Below are 27,618 nucleotides of genomic sequence, written 5' to 3' on the forward strand. Positions count from 1 at the left end.
CTTCAGAAGGGAGATACAGACAGGAGACGTTTTACAGACAGGCATAGGGAGGTTAATCTCTGCTCAAACCTGAAAACCATATGTACTACTATTCCCCATATCATATATGTAAAATTTGTGATTGTATACATTCCATCTTATGCAAATTCAATATACCATAAATATTTGTGGATAATTGACAACATACATATTCAGGAACTAAACTATTAATAAGCCTGCATCAGAAGACTGTGTCCAAATTTCATACTGTGAAGTACTGCCCATGTGAATGCCCAGCATAAGAGGAAGTAGAATAGCTCACTATTTATCATATCTTCTAAGTTTTTATTCATTCCTAATGGGGAAAGATTGTGAGCTCTTCATTTTGAAACAATAAAGGCTTACAATGATAGGCACTTTGATGTCTAGCTCACCACTTCCCAGCCCTCTTGCCAATGTTTTTCTCCAATCACAATCACAAATTAACTGGTGTCTGGCGCCAATATAGATGTTCATGCCTAAATATAAAATGCTGAGTGCATATTAACAGCCATGGTTGCCTGTATCATCACTTCTCTACAGACATGCAACTAAAAAATAAAGAAATAAAGAAAGAACTAAATATAACACAGCTCCTCAGCAGGTACCAGTGTGGTGAGAATAACCCATCACAGTTAGACTGTAAAAATTTGTTTTACACAAGCCAGTCTCTGCTTGTTCACTATCAGAGACAATACATTTTGCATCATCACTTACGTTGTTTTCCTCATCTAGCATGATAGTTACAATCTCTATTTCTCAGCTCTGTGCCCCAGGGACTAAAACTATCAAAGTACAAGGAAGGAAAATACACTAATAAAAATGCGGTACCAACCCATCTCATGAACAGAATCAAAGTCACCTTTGATTTCCAACATGCTCACAGCCCTATCCAAGACAGCTGCTAAATTACTACTTTAAAACACTGAAAGACAGTATGAGAAAAACTCTTATTTTATGAATAACTGTTACCTAACACAAACAGCCTAGCTTGGATAAGAATACTAATTCATTAAAACTAGCACACAGTTTTGCATCTAGAACTCAAATCAAAGAAAGGACTACTGAGAAATTTTATTACAGTGGCAAAGCATACTGTTACTTTGAATAGTGAATAACAAACACAAAAACAAAAACTGAAAAAGGCAATTAAATCTACTTAATTCCCTCTTCCTACAAAACTACATCAGATCTAAAAATTTAAGGCTCATTTAAAGCAAATGGAGTGGGTCATTAACAGCTTGTTGAAGATGTCAATCAATTGAAGATGTGGGAAGAATTTAAACACATGTAAGTACTGGCAGTCCTCATGTCTGATTTTTTTCTTCTTGTTTTACTAAGGAAAAAATTTCAGTCTTGCACCCGTATTGGAACTAGATGCTTGCTCACAATGTAGATTTCCATTTATAATTCTTTCATAAGATATCTCCTCTAATACCATAGATGTTAAGAAACCTCATGTTCTGGGAGTGGAATACCTACTTTCTTTATCCAGAGAAATTGAATAGAAATGATTTTAAAGCTTGCTATTAACACCTTAGAATTTCTAACACATTTGACTAGATGCATTGTATCTGCACTTATAATACATTTTGTAAAATCTGACTATAGGTGTTGCAATCTTGTTTTATTCAACAATATTTAAAATTCTTTTCAATATTTTGTCGTAGTACAAGTCTGAACTTTCTATTAAGGAATAAATTCAAGGTAGCCATTCATAGTTTACAAGAAAAAGAAGTCATTCTGTTATATCTTCCATATAAATGTCCATTTTAAGTTAGAAGAGCATAAAGCCATTACTTTAAACAAGAATAAAAATTGAACAGAAATCTGTACCATATGCTCATCTCAGAATGATGAAAGTACACATTTGTTTGGGTAGTTTCTATCAAAAAAAATCTGTAATATAAACATAAAACATTAAGCACGGAATAATAGAGAAACTTTTATGCTCTTGTCTCTAAATATTATTTATAGTTAAATCTTATCTGTAAATATTATTTATAGCTAAAATGTCTCCTTAATTGCTCAGTTTAAGCATTTGACATCTCATATGATACTCAGTGATAGTTTCCATCTTGCTATAATTCTGGTTTGGTAATTTGAAAATATAACCTACTGCTTACACCTTAAGACCTACCTTTTTTGCATATTCAGAATGGACATTCATTCATGGGGTATGCAAACCAAGTAGCTTACATTTAAAAGACATAATAAAATAGGACAAAATTGCAGGAACAGCTATTCTAATTGTTTGAGCCTATCATCCAACATCTTACCTACATCTATCAGGGACTTCTGTTCAAAGGATGTGATTTTTGCAAAGATCTTTCCTTTTTTTTTTTTTTTCCTTTCTCTTATGTTCAGTTACAGCATCTGTGAAAATGTACATTAAAAAATCTGTACCAAGATGTTATAAACTGCATCAGGCTACAAAACTGTTCACTTCTTCATTAGCAAAATTGTAAAAAGAAATAAAAATACATATTTATTTCCTCTAAGCAATATGAATTTTTGACCTTTCAGCCTAGGAAGTGTTGTTAGAAAACACCTAGTTCTGACAGAAGCAATATTTTCCTTTCTCTGGGACATGGTTCCCCAATACGTAAAGCTAAAGTAGCTTAGTACATGCATCAGTAGTGTATGGAAACTGCTCTCAGTGCATTTCCACCCTGTACCTTTGTGGTATAACTTTAATGTTATGGTGAGTTGGTTCAAGTGGCTAAAAGAGAAAAAACACCCATGCCAGGAAAAAAACCAAACAAATTAACTAGCAAACAAACAAACAAACAAACAAACAAACAAACATTTTGACATTCAAGAGAACATGACAGACCATGTGCTCATCAGGAGCTAACACTTGCTAAGGACAGTCCCACCCTTAGAAAGCTTTTGTTTGTTTCAAGTGCATTAATTCCATCCCAAGTACTGGCCTTCCTAGGCATCAACTGCTTCCACTGCCAAAGAAACCTGGGTACACAAGAGATTTCTAGGACGTGAATTCTTCATGATGAGAGCATGAATCTGCCCATACAACTTAAGACCACAAGTTACTTACTAGCCACATGCATGAGTGAGACTGTAAATCTATACCTAATGGGTCATCCACAAAATGAAGGATCCTAGCTTTATATCTACTTCTTCTACATCATCACACAGATGTCATTAAATCTAAAGGACAAAAAATAGCTAATTCATAGAATCACAGAATGGTTTGAGTTAAAAGGGACTTTAAAGTTCCAACCCGCTACCATGGGCAGGGACACTTTCCACCATATCAGCTTGCTGAAGGTCCCATCTCTTCTTCTAGGGAGAGGGCATTCACAACCTCTCTGAGCAACCTGTACCAGTAATTAGCCACTCTCATAGGAAAGAATTCCTTCCTCATATCTAATATAAATCTACTATATTATATTATTTTAAAGCTGTTACTCCTTGTCCTATCATTACACACCCTGGTAAAGTGTTTGTCTCATTCAGTGTTAGCCAGAGAAAGAAAGAAGTGATGATGGCAGGAAAAAAAAAAGAAATCTGAATATCTAAATACTACGAATGGCCTCTGTTTTCATAAATCATACACTTACTGTTTACCTAGGTAGCACAAAATCTATAGAACAGAATTAGAGTAGAGTAGAGTAGAGTAGAGTAGAGTAGAGTAGAATAGAATAGAATAGAATAGAATAGAATAGAATAGAATAGAATAGAATAGAATAGAATAGAATAGAATAGAATAGAATAGAATAGAATAGAATAGAATAGAATAGAATATTTCAGTTGGAAGGAAATTTCAAAGGTCCTATAGTTCTACATTACATCTCATTAAAAATACAGAGAAAGGAACAGGAATTCCTTATTTTTACCTTTGAAGATATTATTGTTTGTTGTTGTTGTTGTTTGTTTTTTAAGTTGGATTTGACAGCAACTATCAGTGTGACAATCTCTTCCTGTTGTCATTAGCATTATGTGGAAATCAGAGTGGAGGAAGCATGTATAATTGGCACAGAACAAGACAACTAGCTGTTTAAAAGGAAAAGCTACTACAACAGATCATATCAACAGCTCATATTTTCCACTGGTTCTCAATTAATTTTCAATGCCAGTTCAAGAACCTGGTCATAATATTGAAGGCTTTTATTGAGCAGGATGCATCACAGAATAATTCTCTGCTCACTGCACAATGAGACAGCTGTGTCCCTCTAGGCCACTTTTGTGAGTGTAAACCTCTCAAGACTAGAAGTAAAATGTTCTCATTTGATGACTGCCATTTGATGGAAAAGACACATCACCAGAAATAAACAATGGCTCCAGTCAGATTCTCCTACACTGAGGAAGTAATCAAAGCCAAGAAAAATAATGAAAGTTAACAAAAATGGAAGCTAAACAGCAGTAAATAAAAACTGCCTTGTCTATAAGCTAGGGGTTGGAAATCAGATCCTGTCATTAATTCCTCCATGGTTACATCAAACTTTACAGTGTGATGTAGATCTACTAGGATGTACACCTTGCCTATGGCTCCATATCCACATATCCAATTCTCGTTCTTCTAATGGAAACTCAGGTGAAATGAAGACAAAAACATGAATTCAATAGAGTCATAGGGACCCATTCTGGATTTTGTCCCAATAACCAGCTGAGCACAAGCAGGTCTCACGGTCTGAACGCAAAGCTATGGTACACTGCACTGTCAGGTCTCACAGGATGGATATATCCAAATGATTTGGATTGCTAGTTCTCACAGATTGTGATAAGAGACATCTGGAAATGTGATTAAGGGGTAGGTAAGATCTGAATCCAATGGAATTTAGCATACCATACTTACCAAAATGAATGTGCTGTATATTTCTTTGTCTTTTCACTAAAAATATGACTTTAATATTTTTGACATCCTCATGCGTTTTACAAGGAAACAGGAGTCTTTTTTTTTCTTTTTTCTTTTTTTTTTTTCCTTTCATATGTTGCTACTGTCAATTTTTATTTATTATTCACTGAAATTCACTCACCTTGCACACTATTCTTACAAAATAGCTGGAAAAGCTATTTTTCCTGTATAGGAAAAGTGGCGGGGTATGCTTGAAGAGTTACACATCTAGCAGTCACCACTGAGAAAAAAAAAGCATATAATGCTAATTCTCAGCATGCATCAGGGTGGAATTGAAGCTCAGCTGAACAAATTTGCAGGTATCCTTGTCTAACTTTGAGTTTTTCAGCCTGACAGTGCAGTGTACCATAGCTTTATATTCAGACCTTTTCTGTTCTTTTGGGTAAGGAGAACCTGAATACAGGGCTCATGGCTTTGCTTGTGATTCTGTGAGTTTGTGATTCTATAAATTTCAGTTTTTACTTTAACAACTTTTTAGAACAGAAATTGATAGAAGTTTGCTTTTCCTAAGGTTCCACATGAAGAATTTAAAATAAATATATATTGAAATTGAAGGTAAAATCTCTCAGATTAGCTGAGACTGCCATCCTTCTCTAAGAAGTTGTGAATCTGTGGAGCTCAAATGTTGATTCCTTCTTTACAGATTCTTTGGTCAGATCTGAGTAAGCAAATTAGAAGTGTCATAGCATTAAAGTTGCATAGCATGAATACCTTGAGTACTGTGTTCATCTCTGGGGCCCCCAGGACAAGAAGGACATGGAAGTATTAGGACAAGTCCAGAGGAGGTCCATGAAGATGATTGAGGGGCTGGAGCACCTATCCTATGAAGACAGGCTGAGGGAGTTGAGGTTTTTCAGCCTGAGAAGAGAAAGCTTCAGGGAGACCTTATAGCAGCCTTCCAGTACATGAAGGGGTCCTACAGGAAAGCTGGGGAGGGACTATTTGTCAGGGAGTGTAGGGTCTATACCATTTAACTACTGTACCTATAGCATCTGTATGGCTGGAATCTGTATACCCGGCATACCTTTGGTCTAAACCAGTTATTCTGACAAGCATTTTTAAGCAAGATTCAGAAGTTAGCATAGACAAAAATCAGAGATTTGTGGTAACTCTGACAAGTGGAATTTTCTTCTTGGATATTACTTTTCACCTTAATGAAAATTCTGAGTGAAAAACACAGTAATTACAAAGGAACATGACTTTTCTGCATTTCAGGGTAAAAGAGACTGAAAGTGTTTATGTGACCAGATCATAACGGTTGGTTTTGGGGACTTAGAACCATTGTAGTCAGAGACTCCATAGTCTCTTTCTACAAAGGTAAGCTTTGAGGGACCTGAGCAACCGTGAATATGGATGCATTGACAACATGCTTCTTTTGTATCTTCTGATTCTCCCTGTATCAGATACAGCTGTGAAGCTGCAGAAAACTCCAAAAAGCTGTGGCAGCCCAGTTAGGACCCATGGTGAGAATGGATCCCACAGCAGAGATTTTTAAAGCAGGGCATCTGGTGGAGAAACAACCTTAACATATTGCTTTGATGAAACATCTCTAAGGTACACCACTGAACATCAGAGCGTGTAAGTTCATACGTATCTGATTGCAAAGGAAAGTAAGCATGTCTGATGCAAGCAAGGGAGGAAACACTCTGGCAAATTAATCCTTATCAATTACATGGGTGAATTTAAAGAAGATTTAATGTGGATGTTCTTATTCTTTTATTCTTATTTTTATTCCTATTCAGAAATAAAATGCTCCTGATTCAGTTTAGTCTAGTTGACTTTCGAATTGATTTAAGCTTAGTCAAATTGGCTGTACACAAATGAAGATATCTATACAGAGATTTAGAGTGATTTAACTAATCCACATGTAATGCTAATTTGGACAAATTTTCACAGCTGCGCCAATGTAGAAAAAGACAAAAACATTAAGACATGCACTAGAATGGGAAAAACAGTGACAACATTAAACAGTGAAAATAATAAACTGATGTTTATATTCCTGAGTGGAATTCTGCAACAATAACTCATGAAAGAGCTCTAAAAATATCTTTCCAAGAGTAAGGAAAATCAAAATGACAACAGTGCAAGGAACAGGCCTAAAATAAGCATTCAATATGTTGTGTAACAAAGTAACAATTCAAATGTCAGAAAAATGTTGTCTTTGATATGCATCATAATAATGCATATATAAAGCAAAATGGATGTTGCTACTATGTGTATTTGTTATTGTTATTTAACAAAACACCCATTAAGTGTGAGAATAAAAATCTGAAGGAACAGAAAATACAAAATAGTGGCAAAGACTGAAGGCTAGCAATATGATGTAATTTGATGTCATTTGTTTGTTGTTTTTGTGTGTTTGTTTGTTTTCCAGAAGAAAAAAAGCAAGTAAAATATTTTTACTTGAACCTTATAACTCAGTATGACAACGAAGTCTCTTTCATTAAAAAAAAAAATAAATAAAAAATATGAAGAGACGGACTTGAGTCAATTGAATCATAAGTGAAAGGTAAAATTCAACATGAAAATGAGACAGATATGGATCTCTATAATTGACTTGGTATACATGTGGTTTTCCTTTTGCCATCTTTCTGTCATAGACACAGACTTATATACATTTTTGGGGTTGAAAATTGATTTAGATAAGTGGACGGTAGTTAGTGACCAAGGAAATGTTTATAATGGATGGAATGTATTCAAGAGGGATAGGAATTAAGTAAGCCAGCACAGTAAAAATAAAATAAAATGCTGACAACCTTTAAAAGTGTTGTGAAAGAGGTTTTTTTGTTATAATTTTTTGTTTGTTTGTTTCTTTCTTTCTTTCTTTTCTTAAAAACAAGTCACATGCACAGAAAAACACGCAATCTTAGGTGATTTGTCATCTACAGTAAACTCCCAATTTATACTCAAAAAGGAAGAAAGGTTAGAATAAACGTTTACCATATTTGGGCAAAAAATAACAAAGAACTCCAACAAATAAAATCCTAATTGAACAGGACACATAAAGGTTTGTAACCAGACCAAATATTTACTTGATTCTATACAAATTTTAGTTTTTGTTGTTGTTGTTGTTGTTTTGTTTGTTTGTTTAAAAAAAAAAAAAAGAATTGCAGCAGCTGGTTCTAAGTGAGGAATCTGATGTAACAGATATTTCACAGAGGAAGTGGAAAGAAAATACCCAGCGGAACCCAAAGTAATTATAGTGCCAAGATACAAATTACATAGGAATGATGAAGTATATTGCACTTAAAGCAGCTAGTCAAAGAGTTCACGAGAGGATAAACATTGCTTGTGTGATTTAGTTTTTAGCATTCAACAGGCTGGGCTGAAAATATAATTGTCTACATGCTACACTGTAATGCTGGCCATAAAGCACTCAAATTCAATGTCATTGTAGAAAAGATAAAGGCAAGAAATTGACTACAGTAACATTTAACTTCAAAAACGGGAATTACCTGAACATGACAAAGCTTTTTAAAAGGAAGTTGAAAAGGACAACTAAAAGACTAAATGCTAGCAGATAGCATAACAGACTGCTTAGAGATACTATATTAGGAGTTCAGAGTAACTGTATACCACTTATCAAAAACACTAAATGGATAGAAAAATAACCAGCATGTGAGACAGCAGCATAATGGAGGCTATTAAAAGTAAAAAAATACCCTTTAAAAAAGCGGGAATCATGTGCAAATTAGGAAGAGAAAAATGCATAAAGTCAAACTAATAAAATGTTACAATATTTTAGGGAAGGATGGAAAAGACTCTGAAGACAATTTATTCATGACATAACAAGTAATATATAGAAGTTTTATCCCCCCTCCTCCCCCCCAAAAAAAAAAAAAGATAAAGGAAAGCATGCCAGAGAATTATTTAATCGGTGCGGCTGACATATATCAGCATATATGAAAGTAACATTGAAAGAAAGGTCACAAACAACACCACCCTTCCAAAAAAAAAAAAAAAAAAGGTTTATTTTTTGACTTTAGACTGCAGGTAGTTTAGAAAGATTCCCAAAATGCAGTTATTATGGAATAGAAATGAGTCATAAAAACTGCCTGCAACTGAAAGATTAATACTCTAAGTTTTAGAGAAAATGGGTAAAATGACTCCCAACAAATGAGAAGACCAGATGGAACCCAAATATGAAATTGGAGTATTGTAACACTACCACTTAAATTAACTTTGGTGCCAAACAAATGAAACATGGCAAATGTGAGTAGTAAAATCTGAGAGTGGTTGTGAAGAGCTGCAAATAGCTGTCATGGTATCATATAACTGTAATAAAATGACACATGAGACTCAGTGTCAACACATGCAGGTAATGTACATGACGAAAAACAGTAGCAACTGTCTATATGCAAACTATGAACTCTAACACAGATTTTAGTATTATTCTGGACTGTTAAATGAAGATGTCAGGTCATGCAGAGATCAGTTAGGATAGGAGGCAATCTTGGAAAAGGAGTAGAGATTTAAATACAAAACATTGTTCTGTTTAAATGCGCAGCTGCTGTGTTTAGACTCCTATATGCGTTTCTGCTCATTCCACATTAAAAAGAATATAATAAAACCAAAAGGATAAAAAAGGGTAGCAAAGATGATCAAAGTTATGAAAAGGCTTTCATAAAATAAGGTTTTAAATAAGTTTAATGATTTTAAATAAGGTAAGATTTTTCTTTTAGCTTGGAGAAAACACAACAAAGTGAAAATATGAAAAAATTTGTAATTTGTGATTGTCACTAAGAAACCTAATGGAAACAACTATTTACTATTTCTCCTAATGCAAGAGAACTGCCAAAAATTATCAGATGGAAGCTTCAGTCAACGAAATTGTGTTTGTACACACACCTAAGTAACTTGTGAGTGACATTGGTAGTAGGGTGACTGTTGGACCAGATGATCTTGAAGGTCTTTTCCATCCTTAATGATTCTATGAGATTATTACACAAGCCATTATGGATGTGAAGGGTCCACAGTGCAATTTTTTTCTTCCAAATTCTTGGAAGAAAAATCCATCCAAGTATGATGCAATTGTTTTAATTTTTTTTTTTTAATTTCATTGATTCTCTTCTATAGAACTTTAAATACAGAGAAGTGTAGTCAACCTAAAGTCTTTGTTTAATTGCTGGAGAATGATAGGAAATTCCACAAGGTGACTTAGATGTTACATCTAGGTGGATGACTGAGTTACCTACAGCTGTTATAAATGAAGTATATAAACATATACAACTGCCCTAGGCTGGATGATGAGTATTAATTTGTTAGCTGACAGAAACTGCCACATCTCAAGCCTTACTAGACAGTTATATTCATATGTTTTTAAATTCCTGCAGATGTATATCTTATGTATTAAAGAAAATGTTTAAATCAGTCAGGTATTTGCTGAATCAGTGCTTACACTGCATCTTCCTAGCAATTTTTATTACTCTTGCTTTCATGTCCATTACTCTGAATGTCAGAGAGCTATTTTTTAAGTACTAGATTAGTTCAGTTTAATAAAATATATTGAAATATTTGTACACCCCCAAAAATTAAATGAATTCTTTATTAAGATTTTTTTTCATAAAATCAAATATATATGTACCTAACTGCATGACTAGTCCAGACGAAATGCATTTTATGGGAGTAGAATTTCACAGTGGATTCCACTATACTGATATGAAACAAAAGACAGGTGGGATCAGGATTATGAAAAGTCACAGAAAGCATACGTGATTTTTATATATATCATGGAAGAAAAAATCAAATAACCAATGGAAAATTTAGCCCCCCTTTCAGTACTTTTTTAGTATGATCATTATTATTACAAAATTAGTGTTCTAAGCTGAATTTCTGTTTCAAAACCTCATCTGTTTTATTCCTGAAAACATAATACTTAACTATACTTATATAATATTTAATTCTCACATTTATTAAGATGAAGCTTTCTGATGATTTTCTATGAAATGAAGATTAAAAAAAAAGAAAAAAAAACTTAAGTCAACTTTCAAATTTGCCAAAAATGCAGTTCAATCTTTATCTGTGTGAGCCTTGTAAGAAAGAACAATATGTTCACTATTAGTAACGTTGATAATGAAGAGCATCTTGTCAGAATCTATGTTGTGAAGTATTACTGGCAAAGCTGTGTCATCTGGAAGTGTGGGGGGGGGAAAAAAAAAGACAATCCCAGTTCACACAGCTATTTGGCAGAAAGCGCTGTCGTGTATGTAGCCATATCACTATATATTTAGCTTAGCTTATCTCTTTTGGGGACAGGGTGTAGAAAGGTTAGTAGAAGTCCTTTTTGTGCCAACATGTGCTACATCTCCAGTAGATGGCTTTGGCAGTGGAGTTGAGATAAGAGTGGCAAGTGTTCTCCTGCAGATAAACTTCACCTTGCCACCAATAATGGCACACACTACAGTGGCTGTGATACAACAGGATAGACCCCAATTATCTTAAGTAAATCTTTACTTAGATCAAATAAGATTGCTACTGTATGTTTATGAAATGCCAGTTGATGCTTAAATATATTTGCCAGGGATTAACAGCTATTCCAGAATCCGTTGCTCTTTAATGAACATGCAAGAACTGCCTCAGACATAAGAAGAAGTTAAGTTTAATAAGATCACGAATTACTTCAATTCGCCAAGTGATAAAAATTTACTGAAGATTAACACTATGTAAGATACAGATAACTAATATAGAGGTTAATCCTTAAATTAATATGTTTTTATTCATCCTTTGGTATTTAATTAACATAAATTATAATAGCTCAGGAAGTCAGATAAATTTATTTTAAGTACAGGTCTGTGTAAACAAAGACCATCCTTTTCCTTTTCTGCAAGTCATTTCAGTAAAGTATTTTGGCACATAGGGATTTTTAGAAGCCAAAGTACAGGTTGATCTCAGAGTCTAACTTTAAATCTCTAACATGCTAGACTTTATTGCTTCTGGCACCAGCAATTTGGCCATAAGAATTCAAGAGGAAAAAAAATAGATGAATATTTAACTAAAGCGTCAAAAGCTATGAACCTTACACAGTCATTCTTTTGTGACTTTTTGTCACAGTTTTGTGAGTGAAGAAACTGCTCCCAGCTACACATATATGGAAGAGAGAACAACAGCTGTCCAAACAGAAATCATATTTCTCTTATGAAAGAGATTCAACACCTCCACATCATAAAAAAAAAAAGAAAAGAAAAAAAGGGGTGTGTCTAGAACCATTAACACCTGCAGCACAAATAAGAGACATAGACATAGACACCAAAAAGGTTGGGATAAGCAATGGCCAGTGTGTAAAAAGCTGTTTCCTGAATAAACACTAACTGCAATTCATCTTTCATAACTTTAGACATCAGCAAATATTGAACTATATCTGAGTTAGTCACCTTTCACTGACAGTGGAAAGAAATGAACATTTTGAAGGCATGGTTCATGTAAAATAGGTCAAATGAATCATGCTCTAAAAGTGCCTATTTCTCGCTTCGTTAATTCTAAAGAGCTTGTCAACTAATTATATATATATATAATCAAGGTATCTCAGATGCAGGTAAGACAGCAGGTGAAATGATAAGATTCCTAAGAACTTGTGGTCTGTTCTCTCCTTCAAAAGTGTTGAAAATGTAGAGGTTAGTGATGTTAAGCTTTTTTTTTTTTTTTTTTAAATACCTTGAGATCCAGGTTTTACACTTGCTTTGTACTTATGGAGGACTAAATATCTAGGAGAAACTCTGAGTCTTAGTTTTTGGAAAGGTAAAATTCACTGTAAATAAAGATAACAAACTAGCATTCCCTGAATTTAGTTAAGATTATAAAGTGTAATTTTTGTTGTCTTGAACTTAAACAATTTTCTACTTTTGTTATATTTACCAGAGTAATCTGTTCCCAAATCATGACAGCAAACTGAACTTTAGTGAAAGCACTAAATTCATAAATAAAATATCCATATTTTGAGAAAGTATTTTATTTTTGTTCAGCTACAAATGACATCATTCAGCAAAAGAATGCTGATACCTGACATTGGATGGGAAAGAAAAAATGTAATGTTTAGTTGATTTGTAAGACTAAATAAATGTTATACTGTGTTTGTCCAAAATACGCAAGGTGGTACAACCCTACTGACTTTGATGAACCTCCACTATGCAGCAGCAAGTACCTGTCTAATATGGAATACATTATTCCAGTTTAGTATTATTTAGTTGCAGTTAATCTTCAGGAAAAATAAAAATGTTGATCACTTTTTGCAGAGAATTAGTAAATTCAACAAAAGCACATTATCTCCAAGAGTTGAGTAGTTCCCCGTTTCTTCATAAATCTGTTTTGATTACTTTTTTTTTCCTCATTACATTATCTTCCCACACCTTAAGCTTCTAAGCTATTTTTTTTCTTCTTCCTGTAAATCTTTCTGTCTATCCATACTTGTGCATGTCACAAAAATGAATCAAGTTTACAATGAAGAAAGCAGCTGTACAGTACTCATCTTTCAAGCATGCTAGTAGAAATACAAGAATCTTTTTATAATAAACAATAAGCCAGCTATTGTTGTCATGTATATGTGAAAAGACTAAGAAATTTATTAAATTTACAATAGTCTGAAGTTCTACTGTCTTAAAGAATTTAAAGAAATGTTTAGGCTTTAAGTAGTAAAGATATATATATATATATTTAAGCTTTAAATAGTAGAGCTTATTTTGTCTTGTTTAACCTCTCTAAGTAACTCCTGAAATCACTTTCAAATATTAATGAATTAGCAATGGGTTAGCATTTCTAAAGCTCCCAGAGAAGATGGGTTCCAAATTCTTATTGATTATCTAACCAGTTTTTGAAAGACTACTATTGTTTCAAAATTCTATCAATGTAAACACATCTGCCGTTCTCCAGATACTGAGGAAAAAATGTGAATGTGCACAAAATAAAATCAAATAAAATAAAACATAAAAATACAAATGAAGGAATAAAAATGAAATATTATTAATAAAGAATGGATATATAAATATTTGAATGCAATACAAATATGGATATTATCAATAATTCCATACAAATAAAAGGTATCTGTAGGTGAAGTTCACCATTTTTATAACTATATATCAATAACATGCCTTAAATATCTCATGGGATTTTATTTCCACAATAAAAGCATGAAGACATTCAATTTCAAGATATTTATTTCAGAATTTCCCACTACTTAAACGCTGTTCTTACCCTGAAATACCCATATAATGAGAGCTGAAATAGTTTTACCGGATTCTTCGTAGTTCCTGATACTTCTATTCAAATACATTATTATTATTTTAGGGTTTGGAAGGTGTAATAAATGTTAAATATAAGTGCCCTGAATTAATATAATACTGCTTGCTTTAGAGACAGTTGGAAGCTGTAATATATTTTACCATACATGATGATGTGTATTTTCCAGTGTAATTCCATCCAAATAAAAGTTTTGAGAATATCCTTATTTGTTTACTATAAGCCTGAATGCCAAAGGGGAGAAAAAAAATCCAATTATATGATAATCCCAGTGATTAAGGGATATGCAGCATCAACTTTACATGATCTTTATTATTTTAAATTTTATGGTCATATTCATTAGTGTGCTTTATGGTATTCTGGAGAAGCAAAAAGCAGTCACAGTACACTGACAAGCTAAACTGGGTTTATAGTTGTCCTGAAAGCAGTGTGGTCTCGAGTGGCTGAAGCTTACAGTATAGTTCTTTCTCCATCCCTCTTTGCTCTACCAGCTTCCCCATTCCTATGCACCCTGGGTAACCACCTGGTATTACTTGGTTGTAACACTTTGACTTGAGAAAAGAAAGTATTACCTGACCTAACCCAGGGTCATGTTCAACTTGGCGTATTTTGTGACTTGGAAACAAATTTAACAAATATTTTAAACAAGTTCTTTTAATGTGTTTTGTTGTTTTTGGTTTATTATTATTGTTATTATTATTTGCTTTTGAGCAAATACCAAGCATACAAAAGATATCAGACTGAAAATTTGACAGGAATTGATTTCATAAATTATTTTGCAGTTTTTGTTGTGGAAAAATTATTAGTCCTTATTAAGAGTGTCCACCCAAAAATGACACATTTTTAGGATGCAATTGGCTACACTAAATGTAAAAAAAATATTCTCTATTGTAAGTACAATATTCCTATAAAAGAGGAATGTGAATTACTATAAAAGAGGATTGTGAAGCTGGTACTTTCTGAAATTATTATGAAGGTGCAGTATTAATTTTATATACCTCAGGGGGAATTAAAAAACAACAACAACAACAAAACTATTACCTCTAAGGAAATAACCTATTATACAGAGGAATATAAAGAATATATAGAGGAAATATATAGAAGAAATAACCTCTATTACCTATACGGAAAGGCAAATTAAGATAATGTACACACCTACATTATCTTTGTGTGAACTTTGTTTGCAACAGCAATCTCATAGACAAGTGATAGACTGCTCAAATCAAACTACGTAACCTTGTACCTCTACTATCTGTTCAGATAGTAGAAAAGAAATCACATGCTAAAACTAATAACAGCGCATCAAGTTTGGGATTATTCATATTCATCTGTGCACACAGACCAAGTGGACACTTCCCTTGGCCGTGCAGATTTCAGACTAATTACATAAATCTTTTGACAATATTGAAACAGACACAATTCCACTTGTCTTTCTGTTGTTCTTGGTCTTTACTTGGGGCTTTTAAGGTTTGGACTGTGTAACTAACTAGAGATCGATCATGTCCTATGGGCAACTGAAATTACACTTAATTTAAGAACTGCATTTATTTGTTCAAACAAAGATTGGTTCACATAATAAAATTCTATATGTTCAGATGGTAAAGTTTAAGCCAAAACTTAAAAAAAGTTGATAGAATACCCTATAAAAATCAAAATTGTACATCCCGATAATATTTAAGTAGATACTACAATTACATTACAATATATATGTTTATATAAATATATTAAATATATCTGTGTACACATGCATATGTGCATTATATGTGCAGTACTATACATTAGCAACTATATATTTAAAAGCTTTGGTTTTTGAAATACCTATAGTATATTTTGGATTGTTTGCTTTTGCTTCAGAAATGTACTTTCTCAGAACAAGATTTCTGATGAAATTAATTAAAATAATTTGCAAATTAATGAAATTAATTTGCAAAGTGATCTCATATTTGCAGTCTTAAAAAAGCCCAAACTTTTAAAGCTTTCAATTTTCTATATGTTTAAGATACAGGTTTAGTTTAAAAAAAAATCAGGATCATCAGTTAATAATATCTTTTTTGTGCACATATGTACATATATTAAAAACACATATTACATATACACCAGAGGAACTATTAAAAGATGAAGGATTTTTTGACATTTACTCACATGTCTATCCTTATTGATTTATTTGAGACAATTTGTGTATATAAAACTAGAAAAAAATATGGTCCTAAATTTAAAAAAAAAAGTACATCTTAAGTAATTTTTTTTTTCTGTGTCGCATTATGACTTGGTTATACTGGGCATATGCTCCTCTCCATTTCATGCTGCAAAGGGGAGCAGATGGAATTAAATACAGCTTGGCATGCAGTACAGGGGCAGCCGTGGAACAGTACTTTTTAGTACCACACAGGCAATACCAGCTACATATACATTAGAGATGAAACACAAAAAAGGGCATGTCACCTTCAGGAAGGGGTAGTAGTCAGGGAACATCTGTTATACATGCACTGTTCCCTGTAGAAAGAACTGAAACATGATGAAATATGCATCAAAAGTTCCCTATGCACTGAGGTACATTAAGTCCCTTTCAAACCATATGAAGCCCACTTGGGGAAGGGAGGTTATTTGAGTGCGGCAGCTGGAATAGAAGAAAGCAGCAGCAGGGAATGGAAACCAGCTGTTATGCCATTCTGGATATAAGGATGGGCAGTAGGCACACAGAGGCTGACACAATGCATGTGTATATCACTGATGTACAGAGAGTAGACAAAGTTTCACTGAGCAGTAATAAGCTAATCATGTTGCAGCTCTGTGTCTGAGCAAAGTCCTCGTTAAATGCTAAGTGCTATTACAGTATATCAGGGATTCTTGTTGTGAAGCACTGCACAGTCCACATTCCCTGCAATTCTCTCATGTGGTGATCTCTTCCCGTAAAAGAAGATGTTCACAGACAAAAGGGTATAGAACAGGTCAGTGTAGATGTTCCCTTTCAGTACACTTTACTCAGGACTAGACAGTGCATCTCACCCTTGCATTTAATTATGGCATCATATAAAGCAGGGCTAAAGTGGATCCTCTGGCCCTCAGTAGGTTGAAATAAATCTGGGTTATCACTAAAAAATTTAACATGTTTTAGAAACCACTATGCAGAGGGATTCTTTAACTTATATGGATAGCCAGCTTCAGTGCATAAATATATTTATAGCAAAGTTTTCCCTCATATTTAACCTAAACAGTTCTCCCAGCAAACTACAAATTAGTTAATTAATTAATTAAATAAAATTACCACCCTATTTATGACAACTTTTTATACACATTAAGAGTTTTATTATGTTTATATTCAGTCTTTGTTCATTTAAACAAATAAAAACTCTAAACAAAAAACAGTTCTTCCAGACTTCACCCATGGGCCATGTTTTGTAAACCACTGTTTTATGCTGTTATTCTAACCCCTCTATTTATTTTGAATTTGTCCAGATCTTCCTTAAAAATGTCCCCACAAACTGAGTACAAAGGCTGTGTCTCTAAATAGCATGTGCTGGAACTCTGGACTAAATTAAGTTATACCATTTCTCTCCCTCTGGAAACCTGGACATAGCAGAAAAGTAGTATGTACACAACAAAAAAGGCCAGCAAAAGGACAGACTGGATTGTTGTATATAGAAATTACAAGATACTTTACTCCAGAAAAACAAAATTCAATTAATGTTATTCTAACTGAAGTATCACTAAATGGAATAATTAATTCCTGTTTTTTATTTAAGATGCTTCTGTTGATATGTTTTCCTCAGCTGGACCTAAAACTGTTGATAACCAAAATCCAAATTCAGGCTTCCAACTAATAGGCATTAGCTTTGGAGTAACTCCATCTGCAGAATATTCCTTCAATTTGGTAACAAGAATGTTGCTGGAATGTGAAACGGGATTGTGTGAAAACCTGAGTAATATCATTTTTTTATCATATCTGTATTTTTGTTGACTCTTTAACAGGAGATATGATCATACAATGGTGATATAAAATTAGAAAGAGAGGACAGGATATATATAATTTACTTTTTATATAACTGAATAAATATACGCACATATATATTTAAACTAGAATTAATTAATTAGCTTAATTAAAAGAAAACAGACTAAGAAGTAAAAATGGACTCCCTAGTCCAGTTAAAATAGTTTGTGTGATATTGTCTATTATATACATTAATATATGCCCTAAAATTTTCATTAACAAAAGTAAGCATATCCAGTTACATTCCAAGGAAATGCATAAAACATGAAACAATGAAAACTATCAATTTTTTGATTTCCGTGTTTCAAAAGCTGTTGATCTTTCTATGCCCCTACTTTCCTATCAATTTATAAAAAGAATCTGAAAATAAAAAATGTTAGCTCAAGATAATGATTTTGACATAGAAGGGCTTCATTTTACTGAGAATGAAAAATCCTTCACTTGCTCTTCTAGTGGGAATAAAGCAAAAAGATAATTTATGGATTCTAAGACTTCCAAGAACAAACTGCAGTACAATAAGTGAGCTCAGCCACAGGAAAGGCAGTGTCAAAATAGAGAGTACAGAAAGGAAGTGATGAGATTTAAACTAGTGACAGGGGAGGAACATTCTGTTTTGTTGCCTTAAAAGTAAAGCATGAAGAAATAAGCACCATCAGTTACAGCACCCCAATGTTAAAATTTACACCTACATCTCAGACATGAGACTCATGGTAACAGACTTTTGATCTTGAAGTGCATGATATGCATTAATTTGCAAATAAGCTCATCAAAGAAATCTCTTCTGAAATGTATTAACGATTCAGTTGGTACAGTTTCAGCCTTTTAACATGTTAGTAATAATATATCTAAATTGATTTGTTTGTGAAGTTTCCAGTGAAATCAAGATTCAGGGCAAAAATACAGACCACTGAATTAATCTGTAATTATAAAAATAAGTAGAAACAATAGGGGGACAATAAACTTACTTGGAAAATGTAGCATGACACATCAAATGGTGCAAAGATCATGATGTGCTGAACTATTATAGTCCTTTTTTTGTGTGTGTCTCAGTGATATGTTTTGTGTGTGTACAGATGCAGAAAGTTCTTTCTGTATGTATTGAAAGTCAGTTATAGAAATTTCTGCCCTAATCTATGGCTAAGTACATTAATTAAATGTGGTGTATGCTCTTCAGAAAACTTCACTGCTACTACACGATAATAATCTGCAAGATGATGAAACACACGTCTGATTAAAAACCTGGTTTGGCAGAACTCAACTCCAGTTGAAAAGCAGGATAATAGGCAATAACAGGCGGAAATAATAGGCTAAGATACCCTGATGCAAAGTGTATTCACTGTCACTTCAGCTGCCAGAATGTTTGCACTGCTTTTCTGTTTTGTAACAATGAAGGCAGCTAAGTAAGTAGTCAAGGTATTAAGCTAATCCATCCCTTCTCCATTAGGTTGCCACTTCACATCCTTTTCTGATCTCTGCTAGGACAAGCACCCGCTCCATCAGACTTCTCTTTCCTCACCTGGATAGCCTTGCTTGAACTCAAGAGCTGCTCATATGAGGAGAACCCACCATGGAGAGAAGCTATGCATGGGAACACACTCATTTCTAATGAGGAAGCGTCAAACAAACTGGGCTCTGCTTCTAAACACATCTGGCTATCACTCAAACCAATGTCACAAAGTGCCACTCATGAACCTAGACTCAATATCAAAATAACTGACAGGTAAAAAGTGAAAGTAAATTCTCTGGTAGAGTAGTAGGTGTAAAAATAAAACTTAAGAAGATATCCAACATAAGAGCAACAGAGGGGAAAAATAATAATAATAATAATAATAAAAGAACTTTAATACTATGAGTAAATACATTTGTAGATAAAAGACTTCGTCTTTATTTTTCCCAAATCCATCATATAATTTGCTCAAGAGATAATGCAGCAACAGATATGTCACAGGTACTGGGTATTAATATGAGAAAGGTTATGACAGGCATCTATATAGCAAACGCAACCAAACCATATTCCTCAGTCGAGTTCAGTTACTTAGATTCAAAGGGGAAATTGTATTCTGGTCACTCAAAAAATGGCATTACAGAACATTTGCATAGCCTTGCTCAGCCTATCTAAGCAAGTCTTGCAAAGACTTAGGTCAGCTTTAAATTACTATTAGAGATTAAGGCACTAATAATATCTGAAACTTTCCTGAGTACTCCTCTAACTAAAAAAGTGAAAAATATTAATTTAAAATTTAGATACCAATGCAAAGACTTCACAAGAAGGATGAGACCATAATAATGTTGTTAATTTTCTTAAATTCAGAAGTACTGTTTACTTGACCAATGTTATCATAGCAGAAAAGTAGGAAAGTGCTGACAGTTTAAATGTCATAATGATTTAATTTTTTTTCAATGCACTGGAGGGGTCATCTAGCTAAAGTAAATATTGCCTTATTCTTCATAAAAGTCTATAATTCTACAAAATTTTTCAGTCAAATTAAAAATCCCACTATTAGAATGAGGCACAAATCAAATATCTACAGTGTGTTGATGATAAACTTGGTCAAGAAAACAGTTGCAAAGAAGTCTTCCTCCATAATAACCTACAGAATAGATAAGTTAGTCTTTGGCCTGTCTTAATCTTCACCCAAGATCACACATGTGCTTGCATAAAGCAGGGAAGCTGAACAAACAAGTGAGAGAAATTACACAGAAAAGAACAAATGAATGGGGAAAAACATCATTTTGTGTGGGCTCCACCTAACTGTTTCCAGACTTACAGCTCTAGAAATAGGTATTACTAAGTCGTATTAAATAAAAGGTGAGACTCTCAATACAAATAAGTTGCTATTGTAGTTTGCCTGGAAAACACTTAATCAGATGAAAGTGAAGAAAGGATATTGTGTTCAAGCCCTGACATAAAACCGCAAGGTAGTGTCTTACCTGAGATTATTAGGGGTAACTGAGTTGGAAGGGGTAATAGTCCTGGACATAAAGACTCCTAGGTGACATCAGAACAAGTGGTGCAGTCTGACAGCTATTCATGTTCTAAGTACAGAGAGAATGTGATAAGAGATATTCTGTCCAGAAGAAAAAACACTACTGTGAGGAAGTAATGCTGAACAAAATATCTCACAGGTTGTGTCAGCTCTGGGGGCACTCCCAGCCTCAGTCAGTTTCTCAGCATAGTCTTTCACTAGCTCTGAGAACTTGGTAAAGAAATATTTCTCTAGTCTTCTTTTCCATTACCTCATTAAGTTGATGTACTCATAAAAGAACTCATCATCCCCAATGGCACAGAAAGAATTGGTGATTATGTTAGACAGAAGAAATTTGATTGTTGAACTTTCTGCACTTATCAGTCTAGACTAATTCTCATTTAGTTAAACAGAATGAATGTTAGTTATCCTAAGACTAAAGAATTATAACAAGAAAATCAATGAATATTTCAGAAAAAAAAAAATTACTAAAAAATCTGGTAATTTCTATTCCACTGCAGATAATGCAGGATACCAGATTTCAGAGACCTTTTTTTTTTTTAGAAATTGATAATATAAATGCACAAGTTACTCGCATTTTGTTCCATGAACAGGTTCAGTGGACAAACTCGAGTTGACAGTATTCACAAATATTCTAAAACTGATTAGACTGTTGCATGCAGGGCTGCATCAATTGTAATGCTTGTAATGCATGTGTTGTTTTGTTGTGACAACAGAAAAAGAAAAGAAAATTATATTTTTGAGTGATATTTAATCTCTCACTCTTTTTTTTTTTTCCCTGAAGATTCACTCCAGCCCTTTTATCCTATTCACATATGTCTTAGATTAAAAGCGTACTGTTCTACAGAGAAACCCGATAAGCAACACAGGTTCTAGAGGAGTCTCTGACTCCAACGTTGAAGCTTTCTTTCAGTCTTTCTCCATGGAGATGTCTCCGGTTTTCCTTTATTCTCGTGACTGTGCTACTGTTAAATAGGTAACAGCACATGCAGAAATACCCCCTCTACGGGATGCAGGTGTGAACGGCAAGCAATTGTTCTGAAAGCAGGATGTGATGCACAGTGATAAAGCAAAAAACAAAAACCAAAGCTGCTGAATTCAAATATATGTTAAAGAAGGAAAACAGAAGGGGAAGAAAAAAGAGAGAGATAAAAAAGGTAAAAGAGGTAAAAGAGAAAAAAGGTAAGGAAAAAAATACTGACAAAAATCTAACAAAGACAATGATTTATAACTGTAATGATTTACCTGCAAGAAACCTCCACATCTCTATAGTTTTATAACAGTAAAATTATCATTATCAGATAAACATATTCAGGATTTACCAAGAAAAGTATAAAATGCACATTTTTTTCTGCTGTACTGCATCCCTGTAGATATCACTTTATAATTTTCAGCTTTGGATATCTTTTCAAGGAATACAGATTATTGCTGCTATACACAAACGACAGCAAAGAAAAATATTATTCTGTTAGTTAATCATCAGATGTGAATAATATATAATACATCAGGTGGAACAGGAATTTTTATACAACAGACGTTCAAAACTAATAATTCTTGTAAGATTTATAAGTAGGGTGATCTCAAACTGTCTGAATCAGTGATGGGTTTTAAATTCTCAGAAAGAAAACAGAAATAAAGAAAAAAAGAGGTAAACAAGACAGACTTGTCCAAAACTATTCTACTGAAAAAGTAACAGGCACAACAAGGTGCTTAGTAAGACAGCTGAATCAGCATAAGTAAGCTGATCAGAAACAGATATTTTTATGTGGAAAATTGCTTGGAATTTACAGGGGGGAAAAGATACATAATTGAAATAACTAAAAGGAGGCATACTTATTTCAACACAAGACTAACTGTCGCAATAACGTTTAAAGGGTTGTCCTCCCCACACACACACACCTCCCCACCTCCACCCCTTTCTTTCCATTAAGGCCAAGTGACGAGCTTCCAGAAGCATTTCATAATGATAGCTAATTGGTGATCTTTCTCGTTTGTGTTAATGTTTATTATCACCATTAGACAAAACTTGCTATTTAGAAATATTTTCCTTGAAATCAAATATTTTAATAGCAAAGTTTTTGAGGCTTTACACTGATTTCACTATTTTAATGAAAATCATAAAATGAGTTTGCCACCCATTGCATACCAAAATCAGATGTCATTTATACAAATTATTTTTTCATATACTGTCTTATTTCTCCATTACTCTGATTTTCAAGCTGCCTAAGCTAGATTTGTTCAAACTTGTAGTTAAAATACTAGTACTTGTAAGACTCCTATTACTGCCCTGGGTGGAACTGGAATCATGACAATAGTGACAACTACATACAGAAGATTTACATCTTCTCAAACTCAAGCTTAACTCACTTGTTAAATTAGGAATCTGAAATCTAGATCCTGAGTTGATTGTTAAGACTGTTTATTTTTTAAAAATGTCACAGTTCTAACAGAAGTTAAACTATTTTAGATATCTTTAAATTACAATAATAAAGACTGAAACTTTGCTACAAAACAGTGAATTCCCGTCCCTCAGCACAACCCAGAAAGATGACAGAACCACCACTTCTGATACTGCTTCAGGTGCTACTATATAAAATTGTTTCTAGCAAGCTGTCCATCTCCTTTTCCTAGAAAACATTTTTTCTCTAAAGAAAATGCCATCTTTTTTCTACCCACAAAAATTATTTCTCACCCTCCATCAACATGGCAAATGGATAGGATAGGATAGGATAGGATAGGATAGGATAGGATAGGATAGGATAGGATAGGATAGGATAGGACAGGACAGGACAGGACAGGACAGGATAGGATAATGACTAGAAAAAGCAATTTTGTTCATTATCTTTCAAAAGAGAGAAGTTACATTGGACTAAAAGCCCTAATCATACTATGCTCAATGACAAGCAATCATTGACTTCATTGAAAAAAACACATTGCACCACATTTGTTACTGTAATGATCTGTAACCCCATAAGGTTCTCACTGCATGTTCAGTTTTTATAAAATGCCAATGACTTCATTACCTGACACTTGAGATGGAAGAGTTCATACAAGCAAACAAATGGATGTCATTAGCATTTTTAATTATATTTGGGAAAAAGAAAAAAAAAAAAGGAAATAAAAAGTTAGTTTATCTCTCCATCCATGCTCATACTTTTTCTCAGTACAAAAAATCACATAAACACCTGCTGCTGCAACTCAGTGGCTGACAGTACTTAACATTCATAGTTCACTATATGTTTAATGAGAATGTGAGAAATTAATATAAGCCACCGCTATGAGATGTTTCTCGATAAATGGGACCGGTTATATAGATATAATGATAAGTGCAAACCTCTATATAACTCTTTGTGTTATAATGAAAATAAATAATAGGAGTGGTTGGCTTAATATGCTGACTAGTGCTCTTATATTTTGAGCAGTATTAGGCTTTATGCTGTTGGACAAACTGCAGTAAAAATTGAACTCTAGCTATACAGTACTTTTCTAAAAAAAAAAAGAAAAAAAAGAACTTTTTTATAATTTATAGTAAATTATTTTCCTAATTAAACTTTTTGGATTTTAGAACTTCATGCTTTCATTGCTGTACTTTATTACTTTATAGATAGATATTCAGGGAGATACAAAACTGAGAAATTTAGATACACATTCAAACAGCTGCTTAAACTACAAAAAAAGAAAAAGTCTAGTATTGTATCTTTATACAGATTAATGTCCAATTATAAGCAGAGAGTTGTTGTGGCAAAAGGTCGGGAAAAAATAATCTTTCTGGCATTTATTACCTGGAAAATAAGGTCATATGTGAGGTCAACCCTCTAGTACATACAGAATAAATTATACTGCAGTATTCTAAATACACAGCAAAAATTACATTGCAATCTCAACATAACCAAAAAAAAAATAAATTTGAACATATATTCCTGATGATTGTACAACAGATCAGACTAGGCTAGTGACAAAAAATCTAGTTCCAACTAATCAGCAATTAATAAAAAGCTTATAATGTATTTCTGCTTAATTATAAATGTAGCTTCTCATTAAGGCTGACTTATTTAGTCATCTGTAACTGTCTTTAACACTGAATCATCTTCCACACAAGCTAAACTAAAGCACATATATAAAACATTTCAAAATAATTCAGTGGTGCACTTCCTTATTGCTTATAGGTTATGAAGGAAATTGCACAAACAGACACTGCTGGAGTGGTCAGATTGTCTGATTCTTAAAAAAAAAAAAAGTCTTTGTTTTGAAATAGAAGACCTTATGGTTAGATAATACATTTCTCTAAGGAAACTTTAATTGGGCACTGTTTGAAGAAATAAATATGCTTATTTGTCAGAATGGTTTGCAGAGATCATTGTCATTGTCCTAAAATACGTTATTTTAGCTGTTTCACAGACACTCATCTTTGACACCTTCCTAGAAAATGAATGAAATTATACTAAAAATCATATTAGTTTAGTATTTGACAGTTCTCATGCTACTATTAATTGCGAAATCAACATTACAAATAGGAAAATTACATTCATGAAATGAAACACCTTCTGATCCATTTTTACTGTTGTCTGATATCCCAAGTCTCTTTCCTTTTCCTCTTCTCCAAACTACATGTGGAATGTAAATGACTCGTTCTTTTATCTGTTGCAGTCATGTCTAGTTTGAGTTTTCAAATCACGCTTTGGCTGAAGAACAGTACATAATATATCACAGGAAATGCCAATGGAGATAAAGTATATTCTAATCATTTTAGAAAAGTACCTTTTTTTTTTTTAATCTGCTTTGGATTTACAAAAAAAAAAAAAAAGAGGATACTTGTGGTTTCATTTCAAGTTCATTCTGAAAGATATTGAATGTCTTTGCTCTGGGCTATCTACAAGATTTACTGTTTTCTCTGATAGTATTATCAGAGGGCTATTTCACCCTGATACACTGCAATAGCAATGCTAATAGGTTTATAATGATGGCTTAAACTTTACGCTCTGTAAGCATTGGAGACTTCACTCACCTTGTTCAAGTGGTTGGCTTTTAGTTGAAGTAGTTTTCATCTTGAGTGCCTCCCTAACAGACATGTCACAGCAGGAGCCTTTGTTAGTGTCTTGGTCACTGTCAGCCTGATCACTGTCCCCATGCCCGCTGTCCCTCAAGCTGGCTCTTTCTGGATCCTTGAACGTGGAGCTACTGAAATACATATTTAAAAAGAGAGAGAGAAAGAGAGAGAGAGAGTTGTATTTACTTGTTCTAAGTTGAATTGTACTCTCTGGCAAAGCAATTTTGACAAGAATGCAAATGGGGAAGCCGAGAAAGTTATTTAATAGGCCTTACCTTTGAACAAACTGCTGCCTGCTGCCCATGTAATTGGGCTCTGCGGGAAAATTGTCTGTCTGCGAAAGAGAAGGAAAAAAATACGTATAGTTGTACACTGGACAAATCTCCTGCAGAGCAACAAGATTTCCTAGAGGAGAAATGATTAATAATTCAAAAATTCCCTTAATCTTCAGATTTGTACATTTTAATTAAATTGGAAAATGCTGGCATGTAATTATGTGCTCAGAACAATTAAATGATTCCGGTCCACAAATTACCTGCTAAAGTAAACAATGAAGCTCCAAAAAGTGGCATTCTCTGTTAGCAACCTGACAGATGACACTGTTTATGTTTTTTCATTAGTTAGATATTAAGACTGATGGTTATTGAAAATGAGAGAAAAAAATTACTTTTGCATATTACAAAAGTGAATTATTCAGTAATACTAATTTTTAAGCACAATTACATCATCTACAGGGATTCTGAAGCCCTTACTACTGTAATGTAATTTAATATATTGCTATAAAATTTGTGAATTACCATAAATAAATAAATAAATAAATAAAAATCAAGACTGTTTGTGGGTATTTGGCTGTTTGTTGTTGTTTTTAATTTTACTGGAAAAGCGCAAGTATGAAAATATTTGGATTTTCTCTCTTTAACTGTCATCAGTATTAATAGCTACATCTGAATAATGAGAACCACACATGCAAACAAGAACATTAAATGATTGTTGTAGACAAGTGGTTTTAAAAAAGAAGATACTTTCATTAACTCTGTCATAAGTATATTTTTAGCAGCATGAGCTAAGTAACTGTAGAAGCAGAAGTATTTACAGCATCCAGACCGACATGGAGTCCTGCCAAAGGGAACTGAATTCCCCTTGTATCATCAGCTGAAGTTCTTTGGGAGAGAGACTGAATCTTTCACAAAACCCCATATACTGTAGATTCACACACGTCACTTCATCTTGCAGCTGACCTAATGACAGAGCTTCTATTGTTTTCTGCATCACTTCATATCACACCACTATGCTTCGCAGCGGCTATGAGTTTTGCAACAGCATCTCATGTATCAGCATCAGTTACACAGACAGTGCTCAATTAATGGAGCAGAAGGTCCAAGGTAAGGTTTAAAGTTGCACAACAAGTATTTATACAAATTACTGGTCTCCCTGATATTTTTTGTTCCCTACCACTTCCCATTTAATTTTT

General features: G+C 33.5%; 1 protein-coding gene across 5 annotated transcripts in view; it reads right to left on the reverse strand.

Moving 5' to 3' along the window:
* PCDH17 (protocadherin 17) overlaps window positions 1–27,618 on the reverse strand; it is an 85,788-nt gene that overhangs the window by 32,236 nt on the left and 25,934 nt on the right. For 3 of the 5 annotated variants that reach the window (XM_083821604.1, XM_083821602.1, XM_083821605.1), the window contains exons 2-3: window positions 26,423–26,481; window positions 26,106–26,278 (exon numbers count right to left, since the gene is read on the reverse strand). In XM_083821604.1, coding sequence (XP_083677730.1) covers window positions 26,106–26,278; window positions 26,423–26,481 — 232 coding nt within the window. Of the gene's footprint in view, window positions 1–16,076; window positions 21,150–26,105; window positions 26,279–26,422; window positions 26,482–27,618 lie in introns of those variants that run through there. The other 2 variants (XM_083821606.1, XM_083821603.1) reach the window with 2 other exon arrangements.

This window comes from Anser anser (genome assembly GCF_964211835.1).
Source record: "Anser anser genome assembly, chromosome: 1".
Classification (NCBI taxonomy): domain Eukaryota; kingdom Metazoa; phylum Chordata; class Aves; order Anseriformes; family Anatidae; genus Anser; species Anser anser.